We start from the raw sequence: 22703 nt of genomic DNA on the forward strand, positions 1-22703 counted from the left end.
TCTTCTTCCCTCCTTCGGCACCGGGGCGCAGGGTAGGCTCCTGCCTGCTCCGGTGCTCCCAACACGGCTCCAATCGCGGCTCTTCCGTGGGAGGCGGGGTAGGCTCCCGCCCTCCTACTTCCTGTTTCCGGTTGTCGCGCCGGCCTGCCTGACTTCCTGGTCGCAGGCCGGCAGAGTGACGAGGATGTTGGATTTGCGGTATTTATTTATTTAGTTATTTATGCATTTTTATATAGCGCGAACTTTACCCGAAGGCGGTATTTATTTATTCATGTATTTATGCATTTTTATATAACGCGGACTTTACCCGAAGGCGGTATTTATTTATTCATATATTTATGCATTTTTATATAGCGCGGACTTTACCCGAAGGCGGTATTTATTTATTCATGTATTTATGCATTTTTATATAGCGCGGACTTTACCCGAAGGCGTCGGAGGCTTCACAACAGGAACAGAAATGAAACATAATGAGAAACATTACAAAAGAACAGGTTGCAAAAACATACGTTACTTACATAAGGTAATAGTGACAATTGTGAGCAACCAAAATACATGAGGTAGTCAAAAGTGCACAAGAGGAAATGAAAGTGACAAGTGTGCAGTTATAAGAGAAAACAGAGTATGATTAGAGGTATAGTCCTGCAATAAGTGCTAGACACTCAGGCTCAGGAACAAGCGTTACATGGGCAAGGTGGCACTTGTGCAAGTATCAAAGGTAAAGACATGTGAGAGGTAGCAGCCGTGTGTTGCAAGGGCAGAGTGGTGTGTGCATGTTACAAAAGGGCACCGAACACCAGTACATGGAAAATACTGCAAAAAGGCAGACCCTCCAATCACAGGCATACACTGGGAAGGCACTTCCATGGTCATGGAAAGTAGAAATTATCAGTAGTGGGAAGTCTTCCTCACAATAGCAAGAGGACGTGAATTACTTTTGGAGGTGTCACTGGAGGAGGATAACTTTGAGGTCCCTTTTGAAGAACAGGTTATGCATGGAAATGTACACACCTCGGGGTGCACAATGCTTGTCTCAGGAAGTTCCCGGTGTCTCTGGAGAGCTCCCGTGCCCTGCAGTGTTGACTGGCAGCTGTAACCTCTGACGAGTGTTCAGCTTCTCTTTCGATGCTGCCGGTTGGTTTGTGTTCCTGGATGTCTGGTTTCGGATGCGCTTCTAGCGCCTCGGACCCGCTTCTAGCGCTTCGGACCCTCTGTCTCTGCTCCGAAACTCAGCAGCGCTTGGTTTTGCTGACAGCTCGTGACGTCATGCAGATGACGACTGAAAAGAGACACCTTCATTCCTGCACCTATATTCGACTGACTTGAAATAGGGCGGTTAATGCCTCACTGTTCATTTGTGGGCACAGCTGTCTGTCACAGAATAAAGTCGTTCTTAGACAGCTGCTGTTCCACTTAATGTTTACGGATAGGTGACGTTTTGACATTAAAATAAAATGCTGCCTATGTAGCACTTCCCTTCACGCTCCTGTAATTTCAAGATTGCACTTCCTGTATTATTACCCAATTAAATGGCACAAAGCTTAGAATTAAAAGCGGGACAGACTAATAGGATTTCATCTGAAGCTCAAGTTACACCGCTCGCCTGTCTGGCGCTTTGACCGCATAATTAACTATAATTGGTCTGACTGAACTAGCTCGGGTGAGTCAGTTCGTATCGTTTCCTCCCCCTCGTCACATTTCACTTGCTGAAGCGTTCGCAGTCCTTTTCTACAAGTGTGTGCAGCAGGTTTTCAACATTGTGAATGGCCCGCACAGACCTACCAAGGACCTTTACAGTAAAGCCAGCATATTGGTACGTCCCTGGTAGCACCGTGGGCCCGTCTAGCCCCAATTAACCTCTTCTTCATTGGTTTCCAATAGGTTTACTGCTTTCAAGTCGCGCCATCCCACCTCGCCTTTCCATACAATAACTGATAATTGTTTTATACAACTTTGTGATTTTTATACATTTGTTACCACATAATTTGGCCTCTTTTTTTTATTTTTATTTTTTATACCCAACGCTGCCGCATACTATAGCCCAAGCTCTCTCTCTCTCTCTCTCTCTCTCTCTCTCTCTCTCTCTCTCTCTCTCTCTCTCTCTTCTCCCCTGTCTCTCTCTCTCTCTCTCTCTCTCTCTCTCCTCCCCTCTCTCTCTCTCCTCCCCTGTGTGTCTCTCTCTCTCTCTCTCTCTCCTCCCCTCCCTTCCCTCTCTCCCCTCACTCTCTCTCGCTCTCTCTCTCCTCCCCTCCCTCCCTTCCCTCTCTCTCTCTCTCCTCCCCTCCCCCCAGCCCGGAATACAGTACCACTGTGATCACAAAATTCTTAAGCACCCTGCAACACTGGGGATTTACAGGAATCCAAACACCAGCGTAAAGTACTCAAACAACAATGACGTCTGTCTTATAAATGTCACAAAAAAAGTTAATATTTCACTTCTGTTCTTGGATTTTCGTGAAAGTACAACACATATTGCATTACAAATGCTATAGGTGTCACATTTGTGAAAGTTAAAACTATTGGCATTGTAAATGACAAAGCTATTACTTTAGCGATTACTATAGCTATTTTCACAACCAACACATAAATAAAAAAAATGTAATTCACAATACCAATGGCTCAAACTTTCCTAATGCGAGACCTATTGCATTGCAAATGCTTGTCTTTCTCTGCTTCCTCCTTTCTCTCCCTTATCCCTATTCTCCCTCTATCTTATTTCCCTCTTTTACAATGTTTGCCCTGTTTCTCAATCTCCTTCTTTTTATATCCCTTTGCTTTGGCCTTTCAGGCCACCATGCTTCACATCCAGCGTTGGATGGATCTGAACCACCTGAAACTCAACCCAGGTAAGACGGAATTGGTGCTTCCTGGGAAAAGCGAGACCAGTTGGGGCCCGCACTACTGGCCGATAGAACTTGGGCCGCCTCCCACTCCCTCTCCCTCGGTGAAAAGTCTCGGGATCATCATTAACGCAGATCTTTCACTTAGAGGACAGGTGGGAACAGTGATCTCCTCTAGCTTCCATCAATAGCGTAAAATCAAGAAAATTGCCCATTTGCTGACCCACTCCGCTCTCATACAGGTGGTGATAGCTCTGGTACTCTCACGGCTTGATTTTTCGAACTCCATCTATCTTGGTCTACCAGCTTTTTTAACAAGACGCCTACAAATCGTTCAAAATCAAGTGGCCAGACTTATCCATAAACAACCTAAATGGCTCTCAGCCAGACCCCTGCTCTTGAATCTCCATTGGCTAACTATAGCCCAGCGGGTTGACTTCAAGACCGGCTGCCTGGCCTTTAAGGCCCTACACTGCAAAAGCCCCAGATTCATCAATAGCATGATCTTAAAGCACGCCCCCGTTCAAAGTCTCCGATCAGCCCACCTTCACTTGCTCACCATTCCTTCCTTTAAACGGAAGCGGCAAGGAGGCTGCCGCTTCTCCTACCTTGCCCCTAAATTCTGGAACTCCCTTCCCCTGACAATCAGGAGCTGTGACAATATCCTGGGCTTCAGGAAAGCTTTAAAGATCTGGCTGTTTGAGCAAGCATATGCATAGTCACTCTGCTGCAACATTCTTTACGATTAGTGCCATGAAATCTATGGATGACAGAGCGCTGTAGAAGTTGTTATTAACATAACATAACATTTCATCTTTTCGTCGCACTTCCTTTCTTTGTCATCCATCCTTCTCTTCTATTAATTCCTTAATTTTCTCTCCTTCGTCGTCATAACCTGCCTCGCCCCTTATCCTTGTTAGGTCTCGGCTAACGTAGACTGCGCACATGCGCAGGCTCGCTGGCGAGATTTTACGTTTTCAGAGTACATTTCACTAGCGAGGTTAAGTCCCGCCCCTCTTTTCCATTGGCTGGTGCCACCGTTCATGCTAAACGGTGGCCAGCCATTGGAAAAGAGGTCCCAGTGACGTACTCTTTTCTCTTTTAGAGCCGTCCCTTTCAGACTGGTTTTCTTGACATACTGCTGTGGTAAAAGGTTTCTTATTTCTTTATGGGGCGAAACAGATGGCCCCATAAAGAAGATAATAAACCTTTTATGCCAGCAGGGTAGTCCGTCCAAGTGGGACGGCTCTATAAGAGAAATTTCTTTCATTTTAGTATAATCGCGGCACCCGCGCTTTACTTTTAAAATGTTATAAGTAAAGCGCAGGTGCCGCAATTATACCAATATGAAAGAAATAGAAAAAACATCTATTTCTATAATTTTGGTATAATTGCGGCACCCGCGTTTTACTTTTAAAATGTTATAAGTAAAGCGCGGGTGCCGCGATTATACCAACATGAAAGAAATAGATGTTTTTTCTATTTCTTTTCAATTCCTTTCTAGTTGGGGACTGAGTTTGCTCCCATTGGATGATGGCAGCACGTTAGCGCCATGGTGACGGTTCCCCAGTCCTTCTTCTTTATTCACGCACGCACGGTCTTCTGTTTCTGTGTGGGCGTTGGAGGGCTCGGCGCCACCAGTTCCGGCCAGTCCCTCCCTTACCCGGAGGAGTCGCCAAGCTTAGGAAGAGTAGCCAGGCTGGGAACAGCCACCGGGCATGATGAGCGACCCGGCACTGGGTTGGATGGGGGCTTGCAGGGCAATTGCTGATTTAGGGGAACGGGCACACCGCAAGGCAGCATGGAGCAGGCGGTGATCCTACGGAGCTTTATCCAGCGGGTGCGAGCCATGGAGAGGAAGGAGCCCTGTGGTGAAGACAGCTTCTGCAGGTACTTCATGGTGAGTCCTGGGCACTGGGATGTATCGGTGGTACCGAGGGAGCTAGATTGATATGTAATTAAACTAATTCGGGACCGAAGGGGAAACGCACGAGCGCCAGTGGTCTGTGCGGGAGGGGCACTGATAAGCTGTGGAGGAGAGGCTGATGGGCTGTGTATGTTATGGTCTTAGCTGGAGAGGCACCGATGAGCTGGGGATGGTGAACGCGGGTAGGCTGCGGAGAAGCATTGGGGCGGTATAACGGATTATGACAGTTACATACAGCGGTGGCTCTACTAGTGGTGTATTCAGGCCAGACGCTGCTGGATATGAGCTGTTCTGCAGGAGAGATGCGATGTGTAAGAGGCAATGGAAGCTCTAGTAGGGGGCTATGAGTGCTGTTATTAACAGTGGTATCTTAGAGCTCTGTAGAAGAGCCATTGGTTAGCTGTGCAAGAAAGCCGTTCGGATGGCTTTAGGGCAGTGGCGCAACCTGATGGGCCATGTGTGTCTGCAGAAAGGATAATGGCGGTAAAGGTCTTCAAGAAGAGCAAATAGGAATGAGAGGCTCCGATGTATTGGTGAAGGGTGAGTAGAGGCAAAAGGCTAGGGCATCTGTTCTTCCCAACATTGGATTTTAACATCTGACATGTTGCCTACTCCTTAAATAATGAGCTGGCCATGTTTCTTACTAGTTTCTGCGAGTAATACTTGGCTGGGTGTATTAGAAGTCAAACCAATCATAACGTTTGCCGTAGCATTTACACTAGTTGTGACTGCTAGGTCTTGTTTACTGCGCCGCGAGTGTACGTGGTCGGACTCATCTTTGATTAATACTCCCAGAACTCGAGTGATGGGGGCTGGCAAACTATGCCCACCTCTTTAAGATTTAGCCTGTGCTTTTCCATGATTGCACCTACTGTAAGGTGGGCCTGTGTTGCACCACGAGGGGATTGCGCCCCTCCGGTGCCCAGCCTTTCACTGGAATCCACTTGTTCTCTGTGGTGGTCCATGATACACGGATGCCCTCGGATCCCAAGAGGCCGCTCCTGACCGTGCGTCATGCAGGGATGGTGAAGCTCTCGGACGTTGCGCAAGGCTGACGGGATGTTGGGAGGGTCTGGGAGTGAGAGGAAGTGTGACTCCAGGAAGTGCATGTCCCAGCTGGGAGGAAAATGCCTGTGTCTGTTGCAGCCTGCAGCCCTTCCTGATCTTGGGAACTCTCGCTGCGCACAGCTCCCAAGACCTGGGGAAAGGAAAAAACGCAGTTTGCCATCTGCATTTTATGTGGCTAGAGACGCATTTGCTTCCCTTTACTGGCTTAAGGAAACAAATGTTGTTGACCACTTGTTTAGGTCTCGGCTCTGTGTGTGTGTGTGTGTGTGTGTGTGGCTGTGTGTGTGTGTGTGGCTCTGTGTCTGTGTGTGGCTCTGTGTGTGTGTGGCTCTGTGTCTCTGTGACTGTGTGTGTGTGTCTGTGTGTCTGTGTGTGTGTCTGTGCGTGTGTGTGTGTGTATGTCTCTGTGTGTGTGTCTCTCTCTGTGTGTCTGTGTGTGTGTTTGGCTCTGTGTGTGTGGTTATGTGTGTGTGTGTGGCTCTGTGTGTGTGTGTGTGTGTGCAAATGCAATAGGTCCTTGTATTTCACTTTTTAAACTTGAATCTGCTGTTTTTTGCCTTCACCCTTGTTGCATGTTCAGTATTTTTCCTTGCTTGCCGTCGTTTGAGTGGCAGCTGCAGGTCTGCTATCCTATGATGAGCCGGGGCGCCCTCTTCATGAGGATGACTGACAGAAGACAATATATTATAAGAGCTATGCCAACCACTCTGTCCTCACTTCAGTTTCAGAGGCACTCTGACACCAGGGGCTTCCAGCCAAAACATTGCCATGTTGTCAGTAGATGTGCCTTATTATGGTTGTTTCTGAATCTCCTCTGCGAGTTGAACACCTGGAAGATTTTTTGAAACAATTTCTTTATGTATTATTTATTATGGCAATTAAAAATAATAGACAGTTTTTTAACCAATTAAGTACAAGCAACACTCTTATGAATATGTCATTGATGCTGTTGCAGAATAGATTTGTGACATGTGTGACAAATGAATTGTGACACCTTGGCGTTGACTGTTAAAATGCTTTCCAATTGGTTACCTAATTAATTATTCTCTTCATTTCAACATCATTTGTGTCGTCGTCCATGTCGTCGAAGCGCTGTAGGACATGCATACAGTTTGGAAAGCACCAAGGGCTTAATTTATGGCATTTTGGCATAGGGCAGCACAGCAAGGCACCTTGCTGCATTGCCCTATGCCAAAGTGAAAGCGCAGAGATGTACCGTATTTAAGCGCTTTCCTGACATTTTTGCCTGCGCTTGTGCCGTTTCTGCAGCCTAGTGCCAACGTAGGCAGGATTTTGTTTGTGCAGGTAGGGGCACCTTCCTGCACAAAAACAATCCTGAGAGGTGTTTCCTCTTTCTATGTGTGCTACAGAATGGAGCACACATTGAAAGAGGAAACAAGCATTGGCATAGCCATTAGGTCTCGCCTTTGGGATCTTATAAGTGTTTAGCCATTAAACAGTTGATGTTGTTGCACCAAGGATACTGTGTGTGCTGGATAACTAAACACTTATAAGGTCCCAAAGTTTGCCAATGCTTGTTTTCTTTCCGAGATGGGAGAAGGAGGAAAGCAAGAGGTCCCCAAAGTATAATATGTGGGATAGGATGCCTCATATTTACATATTTATTGTTCTACCAGAGTGCAGGACTGCGGGAGGCGAACAGCAAAAACCATAGCCCCAGGACAACAACAAAAAAAGGCTGGTCTAATCCGCTCATCTGTCTCTCTATGCCTGCGAGTGGCGTCCTCAGTTGCTCCCAAACTCCAAGGGGGAGGGAGGGCGAGAAACACTCGGTGAGCACTCGGGCAACTCTGGCCTCCAGACAGGCCTTCTCGCTCAAGCCACAAGCGGAAAGTCCCCTCTCCGATCAGCAAAGACAAGACTACTTGGGGCTCCACCCAGCCTGCCTCGTTCTCCGGTCCGGTCAGCGTCCTCTGCCCGAAAGCAGAAACAAGGGCGAGCAATCATGCACTGTGGGGTAGGGGGCCATCAGGGCAGCCTAGCAGCTGCGCGAGTGGGATTGCCAACTGAAATCTATCTTTTCGAGATTAGAGTGAATTCGAGGGGAGTGGATTTGAATGGAGTGGATTGGAGTGAAGTTGAGTGGATTGGATTCAAGTGGAGATAGGTTAGGGTGGATTAGAGTGGAGTGGATTACAGTGGAGTGGACTTGAGTTGAGTGTATGGAGTGGAGTAGACTGGATTGGAGTGGAGAAGATTAGATGGTATTAAAGTGGATTGGAGTTGAGTGCACACAGATTGGATGGATTAGAGTTGAGTGGATGAGAGGAGATAGAAGTGGATTGGATTAGAGTGGAGTGTATTAGAGTGGTTTGGATTGGAGTGGAGTGGATTGGTGTGGATTAGAGTGAATTGGATTGCAGTGGAGAGGATTAGATTGGAGTGGAGTACAGTAAATTAGACTGGATCAAAGGGGAGTGGATTGAGTGGAGTGGAGTGGATTATATCATAGTGGATTAGAGTGGAGGGGAGTACAGTGGAGTGGAGTAGTGTGGACTGGCGTGGATTTGAGTGAGTGGATTAGAATGGTGTGGATTGCAGTGGAGTAGAATTAAGTGGAGTGGATTTGAGTGGAGTGTATTGGAGTGGAGTGGATTGGTGTGGATTAGAGTGAATTGTAGCAAATTCAATTGGAGTGGATTGGAGTGGGTTAGAGTAGATTGAGTAGATTAGAGTGGTGTGGATTAGAGTTGAGTGGATTGGAGTGGAGTGGGTTGGAGTGGATGGGTATGGATTTCAGTGGTGTGGATTAGACAGGAGTGGATTAGAGTGGAGTGAATTGGAGTGGAGTGGGTTGAAGTGGAGTGGAGTGGATTGGAGTGAATTGTAGTGGAGTGATTGGAGTGCAGGAGAGTGGAGTGGATTGGAGTTTAGTGGATTGGAGTGGAGTTGATCACCTTGGAGTGGATTAGAGTGGAGTGGATTGGAGTGGAGTGGATTATAGTGGAGTTGACTAGATTGGAGAGGATCACAGCAGATGGAGTTGAGTAGATTGGATTGGATTGAAGTGGAGTGGACAGGAGCGGATTGGATTAGTATGGAGTGTATTAGAGTGGTGTGGATTAGAGTGGGGTGGATTAGAGTGGCGTGGATTAGAGCGGAGTGTGTTGCAGGGGAGTATATTAGATTGGAGTGGATTAAGTAGATTAGAGTAGATCAGAGTGGAGTGGATTGGAGTGGAGTGGATTAGAGTGTGTTAATGAGAGTGGACTGCATTACAGTGGAGTTGATTACCGTGGATTGGAGTGAATTGGGTTAGAGTGGATTGGAGTGAATTGGAATGAAGTGGATTAGAGTGGAGTGGAGTGGAATAGGGTGAGTTAGATTGAAGTGGAGTAGATTAGAATGGGTTGAAGTGGAGTGGGGTAGCATGGATTGGAGTGGATTTGAATGAATTAGAGTGGAGTGGACTGGATTAAAGTGCACTGGATTGGTGGGGATTAAAGTGGATTGCAGTGCATTCAATTGAAGAGGATTAGAGTGGATCAGAGTGGAGTTGATTGGTATTGATTAGATTGGAATAGAGTGGAGTGTATTGGATGGATTAGAGTGGAGTGGAGTGGACTACATTAGAGTGCAGTGGGTTGGTGTGGATTATAGCGGATTGCAGTGCATTAAATTGGAGTGGATTAGAGTGGATAAGAGTGGAGTTGATTTGAATGGATTACATTGGAGTGGAATGGATTAGACTGCAGTGGGGGGTAGAGTGGACTAGAGTGGATTAGAATGGAATGGATTGGATTAAAATGGAGTGGATTGGCGTGGAGTGGAGTTGACTGCAGTGGATTGGAGTGGCACGGAGAAAAGGGCAAAACAAATGTACACACAAGGAGTCGTTCATGCACAGGTGCTGTCAAGTACAAAGCTCCATAAACACTTCCCACAAAGGTGCACGCTCAACAATGTGAGCATGTGTAATCTAACTTGTGCTCATGTAAAGTGCTCCAGTACCATTGGGTCGAGTTCCTGCTATAAACCAATTGTTGAAAAAAAAAAAGGATAAATAGTACAATTACAGCTCAAGCAGTGGGCGGACACTAATTAAGAGAGATCAATTTGTACTTCATCCATGCGCCTCACAAGGAACGGCAATGATGTAGGAATTGACGCCTGGTTTGAGCAGCCAAATTAGATGGCAGTTAAGAAAATTGATGCCAGTGAATTGTAAGTAACGCACAGGCTTGAAGCCGTTTTTGTAAGCAATAGTGTGTCGCAAACGAGAGCTCACGCAATCTCGACCCTAAATAACACGTGAATTCAGAAGAAATCTTTGACCACCGAGGTGACAGAAAGACTTGCCAAAACATCAGGGGTACTTTATATTAACCTGGCATGAACAGAAGCACACAAGTCATGATCTTGGGCCATGTGCCTGGACCTGCATCTGTAAAGGTTGCCATGATGTTGGAGCTTCAAGCATTCCCACAATAGATTGCCAGAAGGCAAGACTTGCCACAAGCATCAGTGTGTACTTACTGTTCGATTGTGTGTGTGTGTTACCATCACCATTTCACTGTTGATCCATATTTTGTGAAGTACTGCTTTCGTCATGATATCTTAACTACTTTATTTGATTTGAGCCGGCTTTGACCGTACTCTTTTACAACCACCATTAAGCCTTAAAGAAGCTCACACAAAATGTGCTTCTTGAATCACAAAGTCAGTGAAAATTGTGCTATTTAAAAATGAACCATACATTAAGTCAATTTAGTGGCATTTGGCACCTGTGAAATGACCAGAACTATTATAGTTGATGCTCAAATTGATTCTTCTCTTCTCTTTCCCTAGGATTGCGAAGGTTTTGAGAAGTGTTGCACCAACGTCTGTGGACTGCAGAGCTGTGTTGCAGCTCGCTACACTGATGGCAGCTTCTCTTCCTTGGACCCATCACAAGGGGCCTCCTGTGAGAGCTTTGTATGCACCCAGCAAGGGTCGGACTGTGACATGTGGGATGGCCAGCCCATCTGCAAGTGCCGGGACCGCTGCGAGAAGGAGCCGAGCTTCACGTGCGCCTCTGATGGCCTCACCTACTATAACAAGTGCTACATGGACGCTGAAGCCTGCATACGAGGTATCAGCCTGAGTGTGGTGGCCTGCAAATTTATCTTCTCCTGGCCCAGCACAAGCCCGGGGCCCCCGGACACCACAATGCAGCCAACACCTTTGTTACCCCGGGAGGTGCCAGTCCCACCAGCCCTCTACCACAATCCACAGCACCAGTCCGTTTACACAGGGGGTACAGTAAGTTTTCAGTGTGATGTGAGTGGCCGTCCCCGGCCAGATATAACTTGGGAGAAGCAAAGTGACCACCAAGAGAACTTCATCATGAGGCCAGACCAGCTGTACGGCAATGTAGTAGTGACCAACATTGGTCAGCTGGTCATCTACAATGCGCAACAGGAAGATGCTGGGATCTACACCTGCACAGCCAGAAACTCAGCCGGGCTGCTGCGGGCTGACTTCCCTTTGTCGGTTATCAAAAGAGAACATTTAAGGGAGAGCCAGTCACTAAGAACCAGTCAGTTCCCGATAGCCGAGTGCCAGAAGGAGCCCGATCGACGTGACTGCCAAAACCAGCATGTTCGCTGGTTCTTCGATGCACAGAAAGTGACGTGTTCCACTTTCAGGTACGGTGGCTGCAATGGGAACAGGAACCACTTTGAGACCTATGAAGAGTGCCGAATGTCTTGCATGAACGACGCTATCAATATCTGTGCACTGCCAGTGGTGCAGGGCCCATGTAAGAACTGGGAGCCACGCTGGACATACAACCACTTAATGAGGCAGTGCCACTCCTTTATCTATGGGGGGTGCGAGGGCAATGATAACAGTTTTGAAAGCCGAGAGGCATGTGAGGACATGTGCCCTTTCCCCCGGTCACTACAATGTAAAGCTTGCAAGCTCCGAAGCAAAATGGCCCTCAGTTTCTGCCGCAGCGACTTTGCCATTGTTGGTAGACTAATGGAAATAATTGAGGACCAGGATACAGGCATTGCCCGCTTTGCTTTAGAAGATGTGCTAAAGGATGATAATATGGGACTCGAGTTCTTCAATATCAAATACCTGGAAGTGACTCTGACGGACATGGACTGGAACTGCCCATGCCCCAATATGACACCCGAGGATGGCCTGCTGATTATCATGGGGGAGGTCCTTGAGGGCATGGCTGTTCTAGATCCCACCAGTTATGTACGGACAGCCAACGAGAAACGCCTAAAACGAATCCGGGAACTGGTGGAGAAGAAAACCTGTGAGCTGCTCAACAGGTTCCAAGACTAGATAGACACAATTGTCCCTCTTTGATGACATATGGGACAGATTACATCTAGCTTACTTGTACAGTGCCTTGTGCACTGGAAACCAGTGTCTCTGTCACTGAACTTAAATTGACTGATACAACTCAGTCCTTCTAGACTACTGTCCATCATAACAGTCCCATAGACTTCTGTGTGCTCTCCTGCATGGCAAAGTCCAATAGATGGATAACAATGTTGTTTCTTTCAATGAAGAGCTCCACAACAGATTTCAGTTGTTTCCCATTGTGGCAAGTCGTAATGTCATCTATTGACGTAAGTGAGGTCTCTCTCATAGCCAATCAAAAGGGCCTCCAAAGATTCCAGTGTTCTCATCCTTGTAACAAGCCTTGGGGAGGGCAATGTGAACTGCTGTGAGCCTCACTCTTGGACCTCGCTCTATCCCACAGATTAAACAGTTTCAGTTGTTACCACAGAATTAAGTGGACTCTCACTTACTATATCATCAGTAACCCCCACCCCCCAACACAGACATCAGTCAAATATTATTAACTGTAGTCAGTGGCCATGATGGACCACAGTGAAGTCACATTTGTTGCAGCCTGAATATTTCCCGTAGACTTCAGCTGAGTCTTCGATACAGCAGTTTTAGTGAATCCCAAAGATTTCAGTGGACTGCATTACTGCTGATTTACTCCCTTTAATAAATCTTGGGGCCACCTCCTTCATTTCACTCTTAGGGTGTTGTATTTAAAAAAAATCGTCGACAGAAACATTGTGTTCAAAATGTAGAGGACCAAAATATCGAAAACATAAATGCATAAAGGTAAGACCAGATGTACTATTCTAAACTCCACATCTACATTCCTTGAGTTTATATACATATATATTTACTGAAAGAATTCAAGGTTACAGGGACGTTACCGTTAGGAAATACATTTGAAAAAATCATCGAAATTTACTGAAAAAATACAAAGGTTACAGGGATGTTATAGTTAGGCACAGATTGCACTCATACAAAACCAATGAATTTCAGCATTTATTGTTACCTGAGCTAACTATCGTTTACGCCTCCGCAATGTACTGCTTATGACCTCAGATATTACATCACTCATGACATGGTCAGTGACATCCCTGATGACACCTCAAATGACATCACTCATGACATCATCCAGTAATTGTGAATATTTTGTAAACGTTTATGAGTGTTAAACATATATAATAAGGCAGAGTTTGAAAAAGAGGAGATTTTAGGCAGTAGACAGATAAAAGGAAGCCCTTTTGGGCTTAAAAACATTGGGAATCTCCTGAATGAAATGGGTCTGTTGGCATGTATTGTTGTGCTGCCACTGCCACGTCCTTCTCCCCTTAATGATTTGTTATATTGCCACAGCCTCTCGTGCCTGTCCTGCATGGTTGGTTTGTTGCCCCTGCCCCCCTTTCTCTTGCCCTCTATGGTACATTGTGCTGCTACTGCCCCTCCCGCCTGCCCAGCATGGTCAACTTGTTGCCTCTGCACACTCCTCCCTGCCCTCAATTATCCGAGTTCGTGCCCCTGACCTCTGCCTGTCAACAGTATTCTAATGAACAACTAAATTGCTAACATTTTATATTTATTGCAAATGTGTGGCACGCCTGACGTCATCTTGATGTAATCAAAACTGTAATGCCTACAGCATTTCCTTTGGAAATTATACAAATGAGGGTCTTAATCCCATAGAAATTATAGTTAGTGCTCTAAAAAACTAAAATGAGGACATATTTTCTGAGTTCTCAAATAGAGACAAAGCCCTTTTTAAATTACTTGCTATCTTTATGTTTTTTTTATCCAGTTGATCACCTGATTATATGGTATACTTAGGTGAGAGGTTGTGGCTTTAAGGCCAGAGCTGCAGACTTTGCAACTAGGGAACGAGGTTCGAATTTCGGGGTCAGCTTGACATCATGTGATTTGGGGCAAATCACTTAATCTCCCCATGCATAAAACCAAAATGAAAGTATCCTTGTGTAATATAAGTGATGCTCATGTAAAGCACTCCAATACCTTTGGTTCAAGCCTGCACTATACAAAACTAAATAATGAAGTGTTTTGTACACTTCTGTCATTGGGCTATATCTTGGGCAACATTTAGGTGATATATGTGTTACATTTAGGTACTTTTTTTCTCTGGTGGTCATCTTGGGAGACCTATTTGTTATGAAGCTCCCAAATTTCCTCATTTACTTCAGTATCCATAGTAGAAAATGGTTTCAGTTTTCCACTTCGATTCCATCAAGATGGCGTTCAGGTGTGCCAAATCTTTGGCATGCATTCATAATGTTAGGACTCTAGTTGCTCATCAGAACATTGTAGTAAAGCTGCTGATCACCAGGGAGTTAACTGGCAGTCTGCTGCAGGTGTTGAAAGTACATGTTTCAGTCTGCCCGTCAGAATGTGTTTAAGGGGATAGAAGAGCAAGATATTTGAGAACTCACTTAAAATGTGTCCTACATTTTTCTTTCTAAAGCACTGACCATAATTCCTATGACTAAATGATCCTCTCATTTTGTTCCTTTCTAAATTAATTGTTTGAAGTTTTACTGTTTTGATTCAATCAAGATGGCTTCAGGTGTACCATACTTCTGTCATAAGTAAGACTGTTAGCGCTCTATTTTTCTTTAGGACACTCTAAGAGGCTGCAGTAAAACACAAGAGAATCAACTGACAGGCTGCTCTTGTTGGAAGTACATGTTTTACTGAGAATTAAACATTTCCTTCCTTTGGGGGGATAATCCTCGCCTCCACATCCTTAATAGAATTGAAACTTTCCTTTATGTTAACTAGGAATTCCTTCATTATATGTCAGGACCGGAGGTGAGGATTAAACATTTTTAAAGCTTACTTACCACCAGTGCGGCTGCCTCATGGATTGGTTTAAAATAAAACTTCTTGAAAGTAAAGTTAGGTGACCAATCTGCTGCATTCATAATATCTTCCAATCTGCCCCCGACCTGGACAGCTTTGGAAGCCATAGCCCCTCGAGCAGAGTGTGCCCCAAACTCAGTTTTTTCGATGCCTGCCTCTGCCATAATCCATCTCACCCACCTGGCAATGATCAGGGATGACAACATTTTGAAGGTTTTTTATGGCAATCAGCAGTTGCTGTTCCCCTGGAGGCCTTACCTCCCATGTCATGTCTTCATAGGTCTTTAGGCATCTAACCACACACAACTTAGGAGGTTCAGGAAAAGCTGGATAGGATACCGACCTGGTACTCGTCGTCGTTTTTCTTGAGATGTTGAATGTGACCCCCTCTGGGGTAAAAATTCTAGCGAATAGGTATAAGGCCCTCACATCTGAAGATCTCTTGCATGAAATGAGGCAAAGCAACATTGCCAACTTTGCTGATATTTCCTTCCTGTACAGGTACTGATTGCCCTGCCAAGATGAACACAGGTGAAGGACCAGGTTGACGTCCCACAGGCCTGCATAACAAGGTTCGGGGGGGACGAAAAATGCTGATGCCCTTGAGGAGTTTACTCACCCAGGCGTGCCCCCCCCCATAACATTATTTAACGGAGAATGACCCCCTGAAATAGCCAATCTGAATGAGTTGATGGTTCGATAAGCCAATCCTTCCTGAAAATGTTCCGCCAAGAAGTTCACTGTATCAGTAATGCTGGTGCCCACGGGATCCAGGTGTCTCGCCATACACCAACTTACCCATCTTCTCCAAGCCGATCTATACCTCTTGATGGTCCCTGGGGCCCAAGCCTGCTGGATAAGGAACTCAGCTCCCTGCGAAAGTCTGACATCCTACCAGTGTCGCCTGAAATCCTCCACGCCATGAGATGGAGATGGCCCTGGAGAACCAAAGGGTGAGGGTGGCCCTGAGGCTCCAACAGGATTCTTTGCACGAAGGAAGATGTACAGGGGCGGCCCAAGCCAGCTCCAGGAGAGAGGGAAACCATACCTGTTATTGCCAGATTGGGGTGACCAGGATTATCGAGGCCCTCTGGCATCAGGCTTGCACTGCCACCCGCTGGATGAAGAAGGGCAGGAAGGCGTAGGCTGGGTCAGTGGACCAGTCCTGCAGGAAGGCATCTACCGCTTCCGCCCCATGGTCTGGTCTCCAGCTGAAGTATCGGGGCAGATGAGCGTTGAACCTGGAAGCAAACAGGTCCACATGGCATGGACCCCAAAGTGTCGTCAGTGCCCGGAATACTGCTGGGTCGAGTCTCCAGTCTCTGGCATCTCTGAAGTGTCTGAAGTTCCAGTCCGCCACGGAGTTCTGTATCCAGGGAGATATTCGGCCATCACTGAGATCTGACAGTGGAGGCAGAAATGCCAGAAGTCCTTGGAAAGTTCCGCTAGAGCTCTTGATCTGGTGCCACCCAGACGGATGATGTGCTGCACCGCCATTGTGTTCAGGGCCGGCCTAAGGCATGTGCAAGCTGTGCACCTGCACAGGGCCGCCAAACCCCAGGGGCCGCCACGCCAATATATATCCTTAGATACATATTTGCGTGGCGGCCCCTGGCAGGGATTTGGCGGCCTCGGGCCCCCTACCTACACTCCCTGCTCAGGGCCTCCGTGAGCCTAGAGCCGGCCCTGTTGTGTTGTCCATGCGTAGGAGTACACAACACGAGACTCTGTCTCTCGTGAATCACTGAATAGCAAAAGAGCCTGCCAGTAGCTCTAAACAGTTGATATGGGGAGCAAGCTCCTCCTCCGCCCATCTGCCTCCCATGGAGGTCGATCCGCATCTGGCGCCCCAACCCAGGCGAGTGGCATCCGATTCTATCACAGATCCGGTTGCGAGCTAAAGATCGCCCGTCCGTTCCATGCTTCGATGTGGTCGATCCACCACTGGAGCTCCATCCTGGTTTCCTGTATCAGAGAGACTAGCTCGTAGTAAGTGAGTCCCCTCCGGAGATGGGATGACTTCAGTCTTTGCAAGGCTCTGTAGTGCAGCGGTCCCAGGAAGATGGCCTGTACCGAAGATGATAACAAGCCAACAATCCTGGCCAGCTGACGTAACGAGACTCTGTCCCGTCTGAGAACCTTCCCCAGTTCCTTCTTGATCTTGGCAATCTTCTGGCCGGTAGGTTCAGGGTGGCAGCCTTAGAATCAATCCAAAAGCTCAGAATAGCATGCTCTGCTGCAGGACCAGGTCCGACTTCTGTTGGTTGATGGTGAACACTAGACTCTGGAGTAGGGTTATGGTGGTATTTAGGTGAGCTATTAGTCGTACACTGGACTGATCCATCAACAGGATGTCGTCCAAGTAAATAATCAGCCTGATGCCCAGGGTCCGTAGGTGTTCCACCACTGGCTTGAGGAAGTGGTATAGCACAATGGTGCTGAAGACAGGCCGAAAGAGAGGTTCTGGAATTCAAAGACCTGCTCCCTCCTCTCAAATTTATGGTCCCTCCACTCAAATTTGTGGAATCTGCGGTGAGAGGCAAAGATGGGGACAGACAGGTAGGCGTCCTTGAGGTCGAGGCATGCCAGCCAGTGAGATCCCTGAGGAGGTGAATCCCCTCCATCTTGAAGTGGCGGTACACCAGCCACTCGTTGAAGGACGTGAGTTTGATGACGGGGCGGAAGCCCTTGTTGTCCTTCTTTTCACTAAAACCAGGTTGCTTAGGAAACCTCTGGGATGCAATTCCGAGTGGCATATTGCCCCTTTAAACAGAAGGTCCAGGACCTCAAGATCTATGGGAGATTTATCCTCAGAGGAAGAAACCAGTGGATGGGGTTTGGCTGTTTGTACTGGAGTTCCGTAAAACTCTATGTGGTACCCTCTTACCGTTTGAGGAGATCTCTGCCCATTTGTGAGAAAGTACGCTTATTCTCCCTCCCAAACGAAGAGGTGTTAACAGATTGGTGCTTACCACTGTATCCGTTGGAGTTGTTGTGGGCCTGTGAGAAGTTGACCTGGTATATGATGTCCACAGTTCTGTGGGCACCTTGTATCAGTCCAAACAATCCCTTATGGTGGTGGTTGTAAGTCAACCTTATAGACAAGCTATCCTAGGGGCAGCATGGACTAAGCAGCCTTAAAGGCTTAACTCAAGAGGACATGTGAAGCCAGCTGTTTTACCATATGCAATCCTATAATATCAAATGAAAGGACACCACACAAGTTATATATTATCAAAATATAGGTATTTATTCTTAGAATAATCCCCACTACTCTTTATGAGCAATGAAGCACACGCGTTTAAATAAAAGCACAGTTAAACATAGACAAGTTGCACGTTTTGGATAAGGCCGGTGGCCACTCAAACCATATATCAAAAAAGTGGTATAACAATCACTAATCGATCGGGGGTAAGGCCTAGGGCCTTGTGAATTGCTTGGACTACACTGGACTAACCACAGTTAGGACGGGAGTAGCCCGCGGGATTTGGGTGCAGTGCAGAAAGCACAGGCATGCACCAATGCAAAGTCAATGGTGCGTAAAAGTTATCGAGTTACAGTTTTAAGAGTCTTCCGACTGGACTAGAAGGACAAAACTTTAGACTTAGACACTAGAGGTGTAAACCTCTACAGGAGCATCGGTGTTCAAGAGTTACCTCACCCACAGGAAGCGGGTGCACAGGTGCAAAGATGTGTCGGGTTTCGTCATGAAGATCTAGGGTGCCTGGAGATGAAGATGCTGCAGACGTCCAGAAGAGAAGTGTCCGGTGCGATCCAAGGGTGGATCGAAGTTGTAGAGTACCTGAAAGCAGAGGGGACAGAGTCTGGGTCACTAGCCAGTGACCAGGAAGGAACCAGGCAATGTCGGGCGCAATCAGGTCGATGTTATGTAGCTTCTCTCCGCTGCCACGTGGTCTCTGGGGCACCGAGGATGTCCTGGAGTGGATCACGAGCTGTCCCACGAAGGCTCTTGCTGTCGGCGGTGTCGGCTTCAAGATCGAAGTCAACAAGCCTTGGCAAAGGCAACCCACGCAGGATTCGAAGATGGCTTAACACTCGGACCAGCAAGGTTTGAGCGGGTGCTCCTTTTCAGGGGAGCTAGGGCCAGTCTGGAGCAACCAGACCAGCTGTGTAAATTTGTAGGTTCGTCGGTTCTGGGGCCACTAGCCAAGGGGCAAGCGACCGGACCAACGCGTCGAGCAGAAAAATGCAAAGGGGCCCTACGCAGCACTCGTCAAGTGTGGAGAGTTGAGCTTCGGTGCAAAAGCTGCTTGGGGCTGGAGCTTCTCAAACTTCAATGCACAGCTTCGAGGGAGCCTCGGTTGCTGCACGGTCAGTGCTTCGTGGTTTATCCAAGATGGCCACTCCCACGCTTCAGGTCGCCTCCACGGGTCTCAGCTCTGCATAGACTGTGGATCGGGCTGTTGGAAGGCAGGAAAGCTGGCTCTTGTCGATCTCTGTCGCTCGAGTTCCGGCGAGAACTGCAACAAAGCAAACGTCGAGGTGCTGGATGGTGCCTGTTTGCACAGGGTGGTCACTCCTTGACCACAGGGAGATTCTTCAGTCTTCCACGAGGAGTGGGATGTCGAAGGGTCCAGAGTTTCATTTCATAAGTTTCAGTCAGGATAATCTGATGTGCATTGGCACTGCTCCCACCTATATTCCAAATCTGGGGGCTGGATTACCTGCTAGGTCCCTCCTATGGGTGGGACCCAGGAAGGGGGTGGTTACACCCCTTTCCCTTTGTCCAGTTTCGCGCCAGGACTGGGGCAGGATGGCCCCAGAACCGGTTTGACTGGAATCTGCCCAGGGACACCTTGTGCGCCCCTGGCAGTGTCTAGTTTCTTTCAACCCTCCCTGCTACAATCCACTATCTCCTGTCTGGGGTGGTGTGACACCTCCCTGTGACAGGAAACCCTTTGTCCAGGCGTCCTCTGCCGAGTTTCAGTCAGCAGCAGGAGGCCAGACATGTGTCTGTGGCAGCAGCATCCATTTTGTGATGCTGGGGCTCTGGTTAGGGTTAACCGCATTTGCAGTAAGTAACATGTCTTCTCCCTCTAGAAGGGTGGAATGCTACCCCCGTCGCCAGAACTGGCGAGGGGGTAGTATTCCAAAATGTATGACACCAAACACGACATGTTTTGATAAAGCCAGACCAAAGTTAGCATTAACCGCGAGGATTATAATGCACTTAAGAGTATATGGTATGGCAGTATCACTGGAACAGCAGTAAGGAAATGGTTACGAACACTGCAGACAGGCTCAGCTCATGCTAGAGCACCATCTCACATAAAACCAAGCACTCTGCCTCCAGGATTGTAAAGGCCTGCCATAGGAGTGACTGATAGGTATATATGTGTCCAGATATAGGTTTAGACATAGGTATACTATATCTAAGCAAGGGGTGAGTACACCACCTTGCCCCAGCTGTGTGAACAGCCAGTTGTGTCGATTTAAGTACCAGCCAGGGGTGGCAAAAGATATGCTGCAGCCCCTGGTAGGCCTTGGATGCACCTATGCCCTTGGCACCTATAGTGCACTGGATAGGGGCTGACAAGGTGTCCAGTACCAAATTGGTTATGTACCTATAGTACATGGAGTCCACTTAGAGAGAGAGCAGATAGCCTGGGGCCCTGATTAGCAGGATCCCAGGCCAACTAAGTCGAAAACCAGCTAAACACAAGGCAAAAAAATCTGGGGTAACCATTGTCAGGTATCCACCTTCCTACAGGGCCCCTCCACGGCACAGTTGTTTCTGCCTTTAGCACCACAGGAGGCCCTGCCAGCCATTGTTTCATCTTGCCTTGGCTCTGTTAGGGCCTTGGTAGGATTGGCGGCCAGAGGAGCGACCCCTGCCTCTTCCGGCTTGCTAAAAATCATCCCCGTGAAGATATTCTTCATCGATGCCTGGGCTTTGTCAAGAGCTGAGACCATCGACACACACTTCTCTAGCTCCTCGACAAAGGGGTAGCCGAAGAGGGAGCCCTGGGCTATGGGACCTGCCTAGGAGAGTTTCCCCAACTTAGGGTCAATTTTTAGAAGGAGAGAGGGACGACATTCTGCTGAGAGGGCACAGTTGGCGTTGCCCAGGTGGCATACCGCCCTCTGCGGCCACCCACCACATCGTCTGTGGTTAGATGCTGACCTGACTCCTTTGACCGCTCCGTGAGCGCTATGATTTTCGTTTATGGTCCCACCACGTCCAGGAGCTTGTCCTGGCATGCTCTCCAGGATCTATCGATCCCCTTCTTGGGGTCACTCATATATTTACTGAAGAAAGTGCACAGCTCGGGGTCTATCTCGGAGGTAGCTGTGACCTTGTTGGCCACTGATGGCCGAGGGCATTCTGATCTGAGGCAGGCTCTCACCTCATAGCTCAGTGGTTGTCTAAACTTGTTGCCCACATACTCAGCCACCTTCCTGTCAGGGACCCACACCGCACAACATGGCCTAAAAATACCTTCAGGGTCAAACATGTCGGAATGAGGCCCCGTCCCCATCACCAGGGATGGAGTTGGTAGACTGTGGGTGCCAAAACCTGCCTGAATCCAGTGTCTCATCAGAGGAACCCTCTTTCTCCTCAAGATCACACTCCCCCATGTCGGGGAACCCCTCTTTGGTGTCGAAATCTGTGGCTACCTCATCGTTGTTAACCCCGGGTAATTCTTTCTAAAGGTAGGGTGCCTCTTCAAGAGTTTGCTCACTCTTGTGAAAGACTTCAGCCAGCCGGTAAAGCCTTCATGGTGCCCCGCGTCACGCTTATTAACCTTACGTGGGTGACCCAGGGTCACTCCACTAGGCCCAGCCCCCCATATCCCAGTATCCCTGTGCCCTCGAAGACCTGGGCAGACAGTTTATCAACACTTTCCTGCAGGGGGACCAGCGCCTGGGAAATGACCCTAGAAAGGAGCATGTCCGCCCCTGCAGGAATAACCATGGTCCAGATGGGACTGCATTTTATGTGGAGGGTGTGGTCATTAAAAAATATATATGCCCTTAAAATAGTACTGGGGCAGCCCCCTCGCCAGTGCTCTGATGTTCCTGACAGGCAAGACATTATTCTGGGAAAGCTCCTTAAGGAATGAGGGAATAAATGCTAAAGGAAAGACTTACTGCAGTGCGGTGTCAGGTGAGGGTTGGGGGAAAAGGCATGAGCGGGAGGACGCTCAATTTCCCCAGGCTTGACGCAATCGGCAAAATCCGCACAGGATGCGCGGATCTTGTGCGGGCTCCTGCACTTGGATATAATTAGCCCCCGGGGGGCCAGATCCGGGGGGCATAATGAAAAAAATTGGGGGGCCCCAATCCCCCCACACTGCCCCGGGGCTTTATCATAATATATGCGGGGGGCTCACGGCCCTCCCGCAGCCCCGGGGACCGCCATCCCTGGGGCATCTTTAAATTGACTGGTGGGGCTCTCAGGCCCCCCCCAGCCTCGAGGACCGCCACCCCCGGGGCTTCTACAAATTTGGTGTGGGGGGCTCTCAGGCCCCCCCAGTCCAGGGGACCGCCACACCCCGGGGCTTCTTAAAATTAGTTGGGGGCTCTCCGGCCCTCCAACACCGGGGACCACAACCCCCGGGGCTCCTAGTTCTTTGTTGGGGGGGCCCTCAGGCCCCCCCAGCCCCGGGGACCGCCACCCCGGGGACCGCCAACCCCAGTGACCACCACCCCCCAGGGCTTAAACA

The 22703-nt window shown here is 48.2% G+C and overlaps 1 protein-coding gene across 1 annotated transcript in view; it reads left to right on the forward strand.

Moving 5' to 3' along the window:
• WFIKKN1 (WAP, follistatin/kazal, immunoglobulin, kunitz and netrin domain containing 1) overlaps nt 1-12838 on the forward strand; it is a 48691-nt gene extending 35853 nt beyond the window's left edge. Inside the window, exon 2 of the mRNA XM_078662745.1 lies at nt 10645-12838. Coding sequence (XP_078518871.1) covers nt 10645-12135 — 1491 coding nt within the window. The 3' untranslated portion in view covers nt 12136-12838. The remainder of the gene's footprint in view (nt 1-10644) is intronic.
• The last annotated feature ends 9865 nt before the right edge of the window (nt 12839-22703 follow it).

The sequence above is a fragment of the Lissotriton helveticus genome, chromosome 10 (assembly GCF_964261635.1).
Source record: "Lissotriton helveticus chromosome 10, aLisHel1.1, whole genome shotgun sequence".
Taxonomy (NCBI): domain Eukaryota; kingdom Metazoa; phylum Chordata; class Amphibia; order Caudata; family Salamandridae; genus Lissotriton; species Lissotriton helveticus.